The sequence below is a fragment of the Liolophura sinensis genome, chromosome 10, assembly GCF_032854445.1.
Source record: "Liolophura sinensis isolate JHLJ2023 chromosome 10, CUHK_Ljap_v2, whole genome shotgun sequence".
Classification (NCBI taxonomy): Eukaryota; Metazoa; Mollusca; class Polyplacophora; order Chitonida; family Chitonidae; genus Liolophura; species Liolophura sinensis.
In genome coordinates this window covers 12329802-12345588 of record NC_088304.1, presented here as the reverse complement: position 1 = coordinate 12345588, position 15787 = coordinate 12329802, and the positions used below count along the sequence as shown (strand labels likewise).

General features: G+C 39.8%; 1 protein-coding gene across 1 annotated transcript; it reads right to left on the bottom strand.

Annotated features, from left to right (window-relative positions):
• Nucleotides 1-5004: 5004 nt before the first annotated feature.
• Nucleotides 5005-15503, bottom strand: LOC135476742 (putative defense protein 3). The gene is made up of 5 exons (XM_064756862.1): nt 15382-15503; nt 10700-10909; nt 9754-9905; nt 7818-7909; nt 5005-6053 (listed from the first exon to the last, which is right to left on the bottom strand). The coding sequence occupies exons 2-5, from the start codon at nt 10899-10901 to the stop codon at nt 5843-5845; spliced, it is 657 nt and encodes a 218-aa protein (XP_064612932.1). The 5' UTR covers nt 10902-10909; nt 15382-15503; the 3' UTR covers nt 5005-5842.
• Nucleotides 15504-15787: the final 284 nt, after the last annotated feature.

Here is a 15787-nt window from a genome sequence, read left to right as displayed (position 1 = left end):
GATCATTGTGTTGGGCGACAGTGTATTGTCAGTATGGTCCCAGGTTTCATGTGTACGAGCGCTCCGCCATCAACAGGAAACATCTCATTTGCATAACGCATTCATTGGGACGAAAGTCTACTGGATTCCTGTTTCAAAGCCAAAACAAAGTGGTTAATCTTCGAAAAAATCTCTGAAGATTAAATCGGATTATTTGAATACCTGCGGCCGACTCACCGTAATGCAGACTGGACGTGGACATATTGGGCATTGAAATAAATGGACGATATTTAAAGCGAATAAGATAAAATCTACCCCACAACAGCAATCCTACAACAACTAAAGATGAATGACATAGCCATGAAATTCCATGTTTTATGCCTCTCTAACAGTCCAGAGAGGCTTTTTACATTCAGGGGAACTATTTGCTCGTGGCCGATGACGACTTGAGCGTATTAATTTACCGCTTTTTAGTTTCAATACATAACTGTATATATGGCCTTTGTAGTTATTTATTTATTTGATTGGTGTTTTAAGAATAATTTCACTTATACGACGGCGACCAGCATTATGGTGGAAGGAAACCGTACAGAGCCCGGTGAAAACCCACGACCTTCCGCATGTTGCTGCGAGACCTTCCCACGTATGGCCTTTGTAGTAGTCATGTATAGTCAGGATTGCTGTCAAAATGTTCTAAGTTAAAACTGAAAAATAAATTCCAACATTAATAGAATGCCTAGGCTGAATTGGTGTAAAGATTTCACGATTTGTGATGTACACCATTACAATAGCCGAAAAACATCTCTTAATTTAATAGGCTATTCTATAAAAGTAACTTGACTCACTACTCAGTTCAAATATGAGCACCTCGGGAATGGAATAATGGAATGGAATTATCTTCACAAATCATGAATCTGACTTCTACATCTCTGTTTAAAGCAAAACGAAAAAAGTCCTACAACAGTGCTTATTATGAAGTGTTCGCTCAGTACTATATATGGATCTCGGAGCAGAAAAAAAGGAAGTAAACAAAAAAAAAATCATATGCCTTTCACTTGACTCGTGTTTTAAGGCAGAGAAAGCTATAATTTAGAGGCGTTATTTGAACACACTGCAATTAACTTCAGTGATCTTAAATTAACCAAGCATAAGTTAGATTTAAAACGAAAAAGAACATAAAATACCCCACCGAATTTTACGAATAGTATTCTTTTACTAAAACAGCTTTTAAACCGTAACAACTATCCATAAATTGTACTTAAAGCGTCATTCTATCATTTACAAGAATAACAGTTTACATCTTGTTAAAGTTCAACAAACAGCACTTCTAAAAGCACTTCAACACATCTATATGTATACATGTATATATATGTGTATAAGCAATACACACATGTTACTATTATTAACAGTAACAGTAACAACCAATTAGCCTCAATTTTTTTTAACAAATCTGAGCTTGGGTAGCAACATATTTATAACATCGACAGATTTTACTGAGAGATTCCACCTTTGTGGACTTCTATGTCCAAATGAAGTTTATATCTGTATGGTCAGATTTTGAATTATTGTTACTTTGCAACATTTAAAAAACTGAGGATTTGACTAAGTGAAATGTGAGTAATGGAAACAACGCTGTTGACATTCTCTTTAAAATCATCAATTCATCAACATTTATCCCATCAGAAATGTACCTATTTTCTGGGTAAAGATACATGTACCGTTTGTTCAGTTGAAAGAACCTCAGCTAGAAGACGTTTTGTCAAGGTACAACCCATTTCCAGTGTTTCATTATTGTCAACGTTTTTGGTACACTATCAGTAACTGCACAGACTTGTGACCCGCCACAGGCACTAGAGGTGCTCTGCATGCCTCCTTCGACAATACAGAGGCCCGGATGGTCCTAGTGGATAATTTTGCCAAGCTGCTCAGTCGTGTGGACAAAAAAGTCTTGCATCATACTGAGCCTTGTTGAAGTCTTAGGCGACATGTGTAAAGAACTGTACAACTTCTCCCTGTCAGCTTCATTTATGGGAGGAGAATGTTTGGTCATACCCACTCCTGCCTCCTTCAGCTCCGTCATAGCGGCTTTGAAGTTTTTGTTAACCACGATGAAGGCTACAACTGATCTGGGCTTTAGATAGCGATTCAGTCCACGACAGATCGCTTCAAGTGAGCTGTCCGGATTTCGTGCATCTATATAGAAGTGAGAGGGTGCCTCACTTAACACCGTCTCAGCCAAGTTTTCAAAGCCTGATGGCTGATTTTTTTCAAGAAGATATGCGCGCAATATTCGGCTGCACTTCCCGTTGGCCTTTAAGGCGCTGATGTTTATAAGCGCATTTCAATATCATCGTGTGATGATACGGTGAACCGCTTTCAGTGACGTCATTGTTTTTGACCAAACAGAGGGAGATAACTACTCAGCAGACACACTTGACCTCGCCTGCAGGATATGAGAATATATCTGTACTACACGTGACCTATGTTGTCCAGTGAAAAGCGGAGTATTTTGTCCGATCCTGGATAAATTTTTAAAATAAATTCCGATGTGAGGATAATTTTTTTACACAAAGACTACATACACTACCAAGAGGCGGTCCCAAATACTCACAATGCAAAAAATATTTTCAAGGGACTTTTTCCCTTTAAGGAAAGATTGCAAAAAATAATTCCTCATTTGTAACTAACTTTTCACTCTCTATTATCTGAACTTTCATCTGTGATTTTTATCTTTTCTCCATCTTTAAGGAAAGTTATCATAGAAATTCAGGTATTCCACCAAAGAAACAATTGTGTGCCTTAAAAATTCTATTTGAATGGTGTTTAAGGCTATACAGTACTCAAATAAAGGCTTAAGACGGTTTGTTAAATTCTGAGCCCAGGAAACCGAAGTGTCCAGACTTGATTGACTTACCAACGTGTTACTCACGAATTTTCACCATCAGAGCCCAGGAAACCGAAGTGTCCAGACTTGATTGACTTACCAGCGTGTTATTCACGAATTTTCACCATCAGAGCCCAGGAAACCGAAATGTCCAGACTTGATTGACTTACCAACGTGTTACTCACGAATTTTCACCATCAGAGCCCAGGAAACCGAAGTGTCCAGACTTGATTGACTTACCAACGTGTTACTCACGAATTTTCACCATCAGAGCAGGCTCAAGGTGGAAATAAGTACATGCAGGATAGACCTTCCCACGTACAACCATAGAGGAACTATTGGTGAGAGTTTCCTGAGTAACTGTGCTGGGCTAGCGCGCTAATCCCTCGGCCTCGGAGGTTTATGGTGGTATCAAGACAAATGGTTTTGAAGAAAAGTAAGGGTGCTGAAATGTTCATGTATATGCGTTTTCGACCCACTTATTGTCACCAAAACCTAAAAAACTGTTACAGTCTGTTTAATTAAACTTGTCGCTTGTATTCAGATATCTGTAAAATAATGTACCTGATAATGTAACGCGGATAGATTTCTAGTTCACACCCCCGGCTTGTTAGGGAGTCGCCCGCAGTAAACTTGAGGTATATGTACACTTTCATTCACACATGTAAAAGCGACACACAAGTGAAAGGCGAGACACCTGTTAATTACAAATCTAGGTGTACCAGTGTTGCCTTTCGTCGGTGACACATAACACAACAAGGCCTGCATCACACTGATAAGATGAACGTCCATGTTACTGCAAATAGGGGCCTCCGTGGCTCAGTCGGTTAGCGCGCTAGCGCAGCGTAATGACCCAGGAGCCTCTCACCAATGCGGTCGCTGTGAGTTCAAGTCCAGCTCATGCTGGCTTCCTCTCCGGCCGTATGTGGGAAGGTCTGCCAGCAACCTGCGGATGGTCGTGGGTTTCCCCCGGGCTGTGTCCGGTTTCCACCCACCACAATGCGGGTCGCCGTCGTATAAGTGAAATATTCTTGAGTACGGTGTAAAACACCAATCAAATAAATAAATAAATAAATACTGCAAATAAAAGTGCAATTAGAGTTCTAAATCAGAATATAACACGACATAGGCTTGGTTTCGACACCAAGAGCTCATTTCCTCGGGTGACGTCATACTTACTAAAAACAAGTGGCATTCTGTGCCATTTGGGCAAGAATGGTTTATTTTACAATAGCTACACCAACATGTGGTGAGGACAAATTCTAACAGCATTTTTCTAACGGTAGTATGGAAGCCCTACATATCAATGTGTAGAACTTGTGACGTTAAGTGTCACAACATAAGATAATTTTGATGGTTAATTCGAAATTACGGTGAGCTGAACATAGGCGACAAGTTACATGAAACCATAGAACGGAGGAGTCGAAGAATAAAAGAGCACTGAGTAATATATAGGCTATGACATACAGAAGACTTGGTGTTAAAGGGAGGTAACTTTAGTTTCCCACGCTATGACCTTACATCGATACTTTCAGACTGCCATGGACAAGGTCTTGATCAGTTCAGCTAAATGGGTCAGCAAAAGTGCATGTACATTTCGGAATCCTATTCCTATACATATATATGTTTCGGAATCTTATCCGCAATAGCTATTCAACATGCACACATGCTTGGTGGTTGAAGACAGGAGACCTTTTACAATCGACTGACTGTGTAAACATCCAAACTGGGCCGTGAAGGTGGGGGAATCGACAAATTCCATGTCCAAGCCCAGGTTTGAACCCGCACTTCGTATGGCCCTGTGAATGCAAGACAAGCGCCATATCCATCAGACCACGAGCATCCCCGTATTTTTTAAGAATGATTTATTTATTTATTTGATTGGTGTTTTACGCCGTACTCAAGAATATTTCACTTATACGACGTCGACCAGCATTATGGCGGGTGAATACCGGGCAGAACCCAAAGGAAACCCACGACCATTCGCAGCTTTCTGGCAGACCATCCCAGGTACATATTCGACCAGAGAGAAAGCCAGCATGAGCTGGACGTCAGCTAACAGTGATCACATATTGATGAGAGGCTCCAGATGAAGTCATTGGGGGTAGAGTTCAAGTGATAATTAACACATACAATAGAATGGTTGAGACGTATAACTATGCGTGATGGCTTTCATCCAGACTGGGCTGTTTTATTTAATAGCATTCAGTCGAAAACAAAGATGTACAAAATTGAGCAATGCTGACATGTATTTTATTTTTCTCTCAGTTTATATAGTACTGAATGAGGATCTCCATCTTAAATGGCACTGGTTCAAATCGTACCCTATAAACGTCATTTTAGCATCTAATAATATATTTTTGATTATTATTGTTTAAGTGTCATATTTAGATGGCAAACATGTGTCCAGCCTACGAGTGTATAAAGTACGTGTATCAAGCTGAAATGTAATTTTTTTTTTAAATTTAAGTGCATGGACATCAAAATATATCAGAGGGGCGATGGTATTTTCCCTGCAGCCTTTCCGTAAATACATGTATGTACGCATGGCCCTGATTGGTGCGATGGGCGCAATCGTCATTGTGATGTCATCATCATGGCAGGTCGTAAACTCAGATGTAATGGCTCAAGGATTTACTGTGCATAGTGTCGATCTTAATGTTTGTATAAGAAATGAAAAGCTCGTGGTCACATGGTATACATTTCTCATATGGAAATGGAGCGGGGAAAAAGACCATCATCTCTGTGTCGTGAGCCCTGCTTTTATCAAACAGTCACAAGTTCCGACTGGCATAACTTATAGTTATATAGCTATGTCATATAGCTATGACAACGTGTAATGATGAGATACAGTACGGTAAACGTGACTTGCTTAGTGTTGCGACAGTTTGTGGAAATGACACACGAAGCCAGCAAAAGTGACGTCAGAGAGATGAAGGTTTTGGACGTCCACGCACTGTTCACGTTTTGAAGGCGTGACTAAAGGATCATCTGTAGGAAACCTGTAGCCGCTACTAATGCCACGATGAGTACTCCCTGGATGTTTACGGTGCTGGAACCGTTGCCTGGCTTCATCGTTGTGGTACCTGCATCCTGCGTAACTGCATTCTGCGTAACTGCATCCATGCCCTTCACATCTGCAGACATGACGCCTTCCCAGAATATTCTCGTCTCCCTCACAAATGTTACCCTGAAAAATAAATAAATTAATAAATATATATATATATATATATATATATATATATATATATATATATATATATATATATATATATATATATATATTTATATACTGTGACTGTGCCGGTAGGCATAATACGATTAAACAAATAACGTTGATAACAGACGTAGTTTAGGTCCACCAAGGGCAACAACTTTGTTGTTTTTTTTTTTCTTACAGGATTTCCTCCAGATCTTAAAGAAAAAAAAAACATCAACAACAGAGTTGTTGCCCTTGGTGGACCTAAACTACTTCTGTTATCGACCTTATTTGTTTAATCGTATCATGCCTACCGGTATAGTCACAGGTGATACGTATTAAGAATGGCACAGAACAGAACGCTGTTTACATGCTTACATCATGGACTGAGCTTGAAAATTTCTGCACATATACTATATCGTAATCTGCACGTACACTATAGACTAATGCTTCATCAGCAGGTCGTTTCACTTTTATTTATTTATTTGATTGGTGTTTTATGCCGTACTCAAGAATATTTCACTTATACGACGGCGGCCAGCATTATGGTGGGTGGAAACCGGGCAGAGCCCAGGGGAAACCCACGACCATCCGCAGGTTGCTGGTGGACCTTCCCAGTTACAGCCGGAGAGGAGGCCAGCATGAGCTGGACTTGAACTCACGGCACACTTTTATTTAACACCCAAACAGATCAAACCCCCAAATATTGACTTGGAAATTTATTACAAGTAAGTATCGTTCAGTTCGTAAAAAACGAACTGACGTTGCGGCCTAGATTTGCCAAACCTGACGTCATACACAGATAACGATGTCGTCACTCGATACTGGTAGGTTGTTCACGAGTATCTTAACCTTTCTAAAGTCGCGGAAATGCATCCTAACACGATTTACGAGCAGGCCGTGCAAAAACGTCAGTATGGTATTGGTGTGATTGACAATAGGAGTTTCGAGGTGTAACTCTTTGATCACTAAAGGCAAAAAGTCCTTCTGTGTCATGTGACCTGTCAAAAGTGTTAAGCAACTATTTACTATTACATGGGCGTCTGGAAAAAAAAACTTCGCAAACGTTACTGAGTGTAGACAAACGATGGGGGAAAACCGAGGAGCTGACCTTCAGAGTATAAAAGAAAAGAGGAGTCATTTGTGGCTCTGGAACATGGTGAGATAAGTAACAGGTAAATTAATGTCAACAGAGGTTGTCTAACATTTTTCACCGGTCTCTTTTACCTTCAAGGAGAAAAGAGTTCCAATCTCGAAACTCCTCCCATTATCATGATATGGGGTGAAAACTTTATCACATATTCATTCACATGTATAAAATCCTATTTTCGAAAACTATAAACAATAACTGGAATATCCCATACTTCTTAAAATTGTATGTTAAACTGAATAACATTGTGTGAGTGGTCAAATAATTGAAATGACACTACTGAGGGTTGTTTGAACCACAGTTTAAGATTGCTTGCATCACAATTGAAGGTTGTTTGAACCACAGTTTAAGATTGCTTGCATCACAATTGAGGGTTGTTTGAACCACAATTTAGGATTGCTTGCACCAGAATTGCTGGTTGTTTGAACCACAATTGAGGATGGTTTGAACCACAATTGATGGTTGCTTGAGCCACAATTGAGGATTGTTTGAACCACAAATGAGGGTTGTCTGAACCACAATTAAGGGTTGCCTGACCCACAATTGAGGATTGTTTTCCTATTGGTGGTTCAGCGTGATTTGATCTCTGAGACACAATTACTTACATGAACCGCACATCCCCAACATTAGTATCAGGAGCCTTCCATTTTAAGGTTTTTGTTGTTTTCAGGACACGTGAATTGTGTGACACAGCGCTCTACAAGTAAAAGAACGTAGGTGATATATCAGTGACATTAGGCCTCTTCCAAAAAATTATATGTTTTAATAATCCACAGCTTGCAAATCCTAGTAAGTGACAAAATCCACGGCTTACACAAGTTGATAGATGACAAATCTACAGCTTACACAACTCAATAGAGGACAAATCCACACCTTACATAACCTAGTAGATGACAAATCCACAGCTTACACAACCTGGTAGATGACAAATCTACAGCTTACAGAGCCTGGTAGATGGCAAATCTACAGCTTACATAGCCTGGCAGATGGCAAATGCACAGCTTACATAACTTAGTACATGACAAATCCAGAGCTTACAAAACTTAATAGAGGACAAATGCACAGCTTACATAACCTGGTAGATGGCAAATCCACAGATTACACAGCCTGACAGATGACAAATCTACAGCTTACACAATCTAGTGGATGACAAATCTACACCTCACACAGCCTAGTGGTTGACAAATCCACAGCTCACATAACCTAGCGGATGGCAAATCTTCATCTTACACAATCTAGTGGATGACAAATCTACAGCTTACACAACCCAGGAGATTACAGATCCAGAGCTTAGACATCTTAGTGGACGACAAATCCACACCTTACATAACCTGGTAGATGACAAATGCACAGTTTACACAGCCTGGAAGATGACAAAACCCACAGCTTACATAACCTAGCGGATGGCAAATCTTCATCTTACACAATCTAGTGGATGACAAATCTACAGCTTACACAACCCAGTAGATCACAGATCCAGAGCTTAGACATCTTAGTGGATGACAAATCCACACCTTACATAACCTGGTAGATGACAAATACACAGTTTACACAACCTGGAAGATGACAAAACCCACAGCTTACATAACCTGGTAGATGACATATCCAGAGCTTACACAACCTGGTAGATAACAAATCCACAGCTTACATAACTTAGTAGATGACAAATCCACAGCTTACATAACTTAGTAGATGACAAATCCACAGCTTACACAGTCCGGTGAATGACAAATTCAAAGCTTACACAACCTGGTAGTTGACAAATCCCCAGCTTAAACAGCCTGGTAGATGACAAATCTACAGCTTTCGCAACCTAGTGGATGACAAATCCACAGCTTACACAGCCTAGTACATGACAAATCAATAGCTTTTACAACCTAGTAGATGTCAAATCCACACCTTATACAGCCTGGTGGATGACAAATCCACAGTTTACACAACCTGGTAGATGACAAATGTACAGCTTACACAGCCTGGTGGATGACAAATTCACATCTTACATAACCTAAAGGATGACAAAATGCACAGCTTACATAACCTGGTAGATGAAAAATACACAGTTTATATACACAACCTGGTAGATGACAAATTCACAGCTTTCACAACCAGTAGATGACAAATCCACAGCTTATGTACACAACCTAGTGTGTGACAAATTCACAGTTTACACAACCATGTGGACCAAATCCACAGTTTATACAACCCAATAGATGACAAATTCACAGCTTACACAACCATGTGGACCAAATCCACAGTTTATACAACCGACTAGATGACAAATTCACAGCTTACACAGCCATGTGGACCAAATCTACAGTTTATACAACCCAATAGATGACAAATTCACAGCTTACACAACCATGTGGACCAAATCCACAGTTTATACAACCGACTAGATGACAAATTCACAGCTTACACAGCCATGTGGACCAAATCCACAGTTTATACAACCCAATAGATGACAAATTCACAGCTTACAAAACAGCATACAACTTTTAGAAGCTAAACAAGTGAATGACTGAAAAGTTCAGAATTACTCACGTTTGCCCTATTAGCACAGGTCATCAGTTTCAGCTCAGTTTCTCCATCATTCAACATGAATGTTCCTTGTGGTTCGGTATTTTGCCCATTTTTCAGGCGGGCCTGCACAAAGACACCCTTGAAATTTGAGTTGGCTGGGCTTGTTAACGTCACTGAAAAAAAGATTATGCCAAAATCAAACCGTAGGTTATTTTGCATCGGTATGTCCACCATAACTACAATTTGATGAAGAAATCTACTGACATGATTTTGTCAAGCTTACAGAAAACTTTTACGCCTAAGTTTTAATTAATTAATTAATTTATTTATTTGATTGTTGCTGAACGCTGTGCTCATAATGTTTACACCCTCCGTTATGCGCACATATTTGCTTACTGGTGGAAGATAAGTGGTCTACAACGAATGGGCGTCATCGACCGACTTTCAAGAAGAGACTACACACAGAGGGCGCTGGAGAATCAACAAAATTCCCTGCCCACGAACTGGTTTGAACCCTCATTTTCACATAATATAAAAAAAGTTTACAGCCTTAATTTCGTAAAAATTCTAACTCTGTCAGACTAAGAAATGCTAATTTTTGTCCATAAAGTATGTTAAGAACTACGAAATCGACTGATTTGCCCTGCGCGATTAATCCCAAATTTATTTAATTATTATTGTTTTGCAATGCATAAAACGCATTTTTCATATCTCTTTTAGGAATCTGTATTGCACACATACGCATGACAGATTGTGTGGGAGTGATAATTTTTTTTCCAGATCTTAAAGAAAACATTTATTCACATCATATAAACCTTGAATTAATAAATGATTATATCCTAACGCCACTTCGGCAATATTGCGGCCATATCGTATCGAGAAGATTTCAGTGAAAACCCATAAGCAATCGCAGCGCAGCATTGATATAATTTAAAATCATTTTACAGGATGGGGGTAGACGACTTACCGGTAATCGTCTCGCCGGGCATGTAGGTAGGTTTGTTTGTGGTCACGGTGTACGGAGAAGCTGTATTCTGCGCTGTGCCGTGGGATTGTTGACTGGGAGTCATGGTTGTACATACCGTTACTGGAGGGCCATTGGGATAGGCTTTCACGCCAGCCAAACATCCGATAATTGCGAGGAGCCCAACAATGTTGTTAGTAGCCATTTTGTTGCCTGTAAAACAGATGGGTTAGGATAAATGATATTTCTTGGCGTATAACCCGAGTTTATTATAACTGATTAATTGAATGACTGACTAATCGATTGACAGATAGCCTAGTTAATAATTTATTTATTTACTTGATTGGTGTTTTCCGCCGCACTGAAGAATATTTCACGTATACGATGGCGGCCAGCATTATGGTGGGAGGGAACCGGGCATAATCCGGGGGAAACCCACGACCATCCGCTGGAAACCCACGACCAGGTTGCAGGAAGACCTTCCTACGTACGGCTAGAGAGAAAGCCAGCATTAGCTGGACTTGAACTCACTATGATTGTGGGAGGAAACTGGACAGAGCCATGGGAAACAGTTAATAATTAAAATTGACAGCGAGGAAAAAACTAGTTTTATCATACAGTATTAATTTTGAAATATATTGTTAGGTCCGTGATTCGTGCATGTTTGATTCAAGAACTGATTAATGTATTAATCCATTTTTGCCCTCATTCCATATTAACTCGCGAAGTGTTTGGTTTATATTGTTTTATTACTTATAATTTAGTGTACCTAGCGCTGGATCCTAGGGCATACTAAATACCATGCTTCGTGGAGTCATAGTACACTGACATGTGGACAAGCGGAGCAATATTTGGACTGCCCCATGATGCCCAGCCCACGGAGTCAAAGTACACTGGCATGTGGGCAGGCGGAGCAATGTTTTACCGGTCACCTTATGCTCAGCTCACGGAGTCAAAGTACACTGACACTGAGTGGAGCAATATTTGGCCTTTACTTTATGCTTAGCTTTACAGAGTCACAGTATACTGACACACGAAGTGGAGCAATATTTGGCCGGTCTCTTATGCTCAGCTCACGGAGTTACAGTACACGGACACTAAGCGGAGCAATATTTGGCCTGTCGGCTCATTCCTAGCTTAGAGAGTCACAGTATACTGATACTAGGCTGAGCAATACTTTTCCTATGCCTTTTTTCCTCACCTGACGGAGTCAAGTATACTGACACTAAGTAAACTAATTTAAATAGTCAAAGTGTTGAATCAGATTTAAGCAGTGGCCGGGGGTGGGGGGGTATTTTTTCCTAACGACTGCAGACATGATGTCACTAATTCTTGTGCTTAGCATCTCCTTTTCATACTGTACCCTTGAAGAGTGGGTCAAACAGTATGCTCACCAATTATTGACGCTAAGAACTAACGAAGAGAAAATGCATGCAAATGGTATAGGCAACAAATTTTGACACAAAAAACGTATATTTTGTGAGTTATGGTATACAATGACATGTCTACATTCCTTAGATAGGGTGTTTTACATAAATTCAATCTTACATTCCATCATTATATAAACACAGAGGAGAGGCTGTGGTGTTCGGAGTTTGAGGCGGGGTTTCTGCAGTAAACAGCGTACCATAAAAGCCCTCTATAGTCAGCTGTCAAAACTATATGAAACGTTTCTTACGTTAATACAAAATCGATAATATGAATTTCAGTGAAAGATGCTATTTAAAGAAAGGTAATTCGAAATATGAATGAATGCGAGGTGAAGACTCTGTCAGTGTCAAGTGAATTAGTCCCGGCGCTGTGTCATCGAGTAGGCCTAGTGTGTGAGAATGCCATCTGTTAGCCGGGCGTAACTGCTCACAGTAATCCAGGTTAAAAATACAAACAAAAACAACCTGTACGAATTCACTGACAAAAGCTGTACTGACGCGTCATCGAGTAACAATTCTGCACAGGATACCCTGCCGGGCTCATATCCGTTCCCCGTCAAGCTCTACTCAGTGAGTAATATACACGGTAAATGTCCTAAACTTTCTAACTGTAGAACCAAATAAATGTTATAAAAAGTGGTGTTGAATTTTATATTTTGGCAGCAGAGAGTCAAACAAATCTCATAACACTTATCTAAGATGAACAGAACTTTCACAATGTCTAAATTTGTCATCGTCGATATTTTAGATCTTTTATAGTCTTTCAAATCGCTTGACATTTCCAAAGCTTTGCTACAATCTGTTGATATCTACCACACTTATGCATCTTACGCATACCTATGGGTTACAGTCTTCTGGCGTCGAACTACACACAGGGTGATGTTCTTTCGCAAGTGCTTGTTTAATTTATGTATTCTTTTCAAATCTCTTTCCCCTATTTCTTTTTATTCTTCACCCTACGTAAATGAAAGTTTTATGTTTATCGGATTCATGTATCTTGTGCATGCGTGTTTGATTAGTGAATGGTGCCTTCACACCACGCACGTGCGCGGTGATTTTCCTGCGGAAGCACCGGTGCTTGTGCTATCAGCATGACGCACCCACCTGCAGCATTTGTGTGTACCAAATGTACACACCTGTATTTGTCGGAGCATGTTTATTATGTGGACATCTATATCCTGAGGGATGTATTTTTGAACACATGTACATATCCACTTATATAGTTATATTTAGAATCAAGAAACCTTTCCTCTGGTAATTATTATATACGAAAATAAAGAAACGGTGTATTGTACTAGGAACAAAGAAAACAGCGTGCGTAGGCCTGTATATGAGACAGGTGAATGTTAAACGAGGCGTTTCGGATGACCTGTATCTATATGACTGAGCAAATATGGGTTTCTGTCTAGATTCATGTGGGAGTGAATCCAGGTATTTAATTCCACTATACAGATGCGCTATTATACAGTCTCAACTGATTAGAAATTCAGGGTTCATCGAGCACACGAATGTCTCTGTCATCTGATAACCCGGCCTGAGGGAAAGCCTCGTCTCTGCATAACCTTCGATGTATACAGCATATTGCATACGTGGCGTTCAAGCTTCTTTGTGCTGTGTGCATTTTATTTGTTTTTTTCCCCTTTTGATGAACTGTGAAAGTTAACTCTTCACAGACTATGGACTATTTTCATGGCTTTCCATGGCCTGCGATTTGATCGCAATTTTCTCGCTTGTGAGAAGTTTTTATTTAATTTTTTTTTATTGCAAACGTCATCCTTATTTTATATGCATGAAAATTGTCGAGATATGCACGCACAATTGATGATCATTCTCACCTGCAACACCTGTGAGAGAGGTGGGTGGGGGGGACGAGGGAGGGGTGCTGCAACTTCTTTGTTCGAGTACTAGTATTTTAATAACCCGGTGGAATTTTAACACAATTGTCTCTTGTGAAATGTGTTTCGTTGGGGGTGCAAAGTTCATTCTTCTCTTAGGCACAAAAGTTTTCGGTATAGGCGTCATGGTAACTATTGCTTTGTTCTCCACATAAATAGAGTGAGTTTGTGCTTGGGGTTCCCGCATAAATGGAAGAAAAGGATATAAAACTTGCCCATTTATTTCATTTATTGAATTATTTGAAAGTTGCTTAAAAGAACATGTAGAAATCTTAGAATGGAATCAGAGCTATAGGGTCACAACCATTTCTTTTCATATACCTGGAGGCTAATTAAGTTTAATCAGTTGCCAAATCATACTTCAGATCATGAACCAGTAAAACAATATCCAAAGTCAAATTCGCAATGACCAGTTTTACTAACAAACTTATCATCACAATCTGTAAAGGATATACGTCATAGCATAAACAGGTGCGGGCACGGCGAATAGAAATAATTCCTGCCTGATTACTTAAAATCAATATAAAATGGCCACCCTATCCATTATCTCGTAGTACGACTACTTGGTAACTGACTTTTTGAACTGTGATGCTTCGGTTATACAACATCTTAAAAAAGCACCCCCTCTGATCTCCGGAGGGTGGGACATTTATCGGTACGACTGAAAGGCAAGGGCCTAGCCACTCTGTCTGGGTCTGCTCTCCCAATTCAGGCTTATGTTTTGAGAGAAACTGAGAATTTTTTGTTGCTACGGTAGCCTCAAAAAAAACGAAAATAATAAAATGGCGATATTTTGTGTTATTTATTTATTTGATTGATGTTTCACGCCCTACTCAAGAATATTTCACATATACCATTATGCGGTCAGCATTATGGTGGGCAGAAACTGGGCAAAGCCCGGGGGAAACCCACGACCATCCACATGTTGCTGGCAGACCTTCCCTTGTATGACGGGAGAGGATGTTAGCGTTAAAAAGCATTGTTAAATATGAGTGACAAATCCTTACAATGTTTCTTTGCAGGCTGTAGGATAACGTTATATTATTCATGATTTTTAACAACTATAATGCGGTTTCACGGTAACACCGCATTATAGGCGTTAAATAACAAAATACGAAAAAATGTCAGTTTGGCATAAGACTGTGTTAAATTACCAACGTTTCTAAAGATTTGATTGTCAAGTGCTTAATTTCCGAGACTTTAGAAATTGTTAATTTATCAAAATAAATGCTTTTTCTCCTTCACTACCCTACTGCCAAAATATGTTGGATTTATAACATTTTTAAGAGTCGTATATAAAATTTCATGCAGCTTGAAGATAGTATAAGCGTAATGCGGATCAGTATCACCGCTGACCTACCTGATGAGAAAGTGAAAAGTCACGATGAGGTTTGAAGAACTTACAGTTATAGCAGAGTAATGTAGGGCTCGAGAAAACACAACCACAGTCTGCCTCGTTGTGGATGAATTGCACGTCACAGATGACTCACTGTGAATCTTAATGCGCTGCAGTAATTTCCGTCTTTCTGGTGACACAGGCTTTTCGCTAGCCTCTAGGGTCTACCATGGAGGGCAGTGACCTCGTTACACTTGACATACGCCAGAGGTTGATCATCCATGACCGAGGCTGCTTTAATTAGATATAGCAACATACCACGTTAAATTTGCAAGCCTCGCCTTGCATAACATGCTGTAAACTGATGTCACATTAGAGACAAACCAAAGCAGGTGTTTTTTTCAAGAGATTATATCATGACTGTGTATAA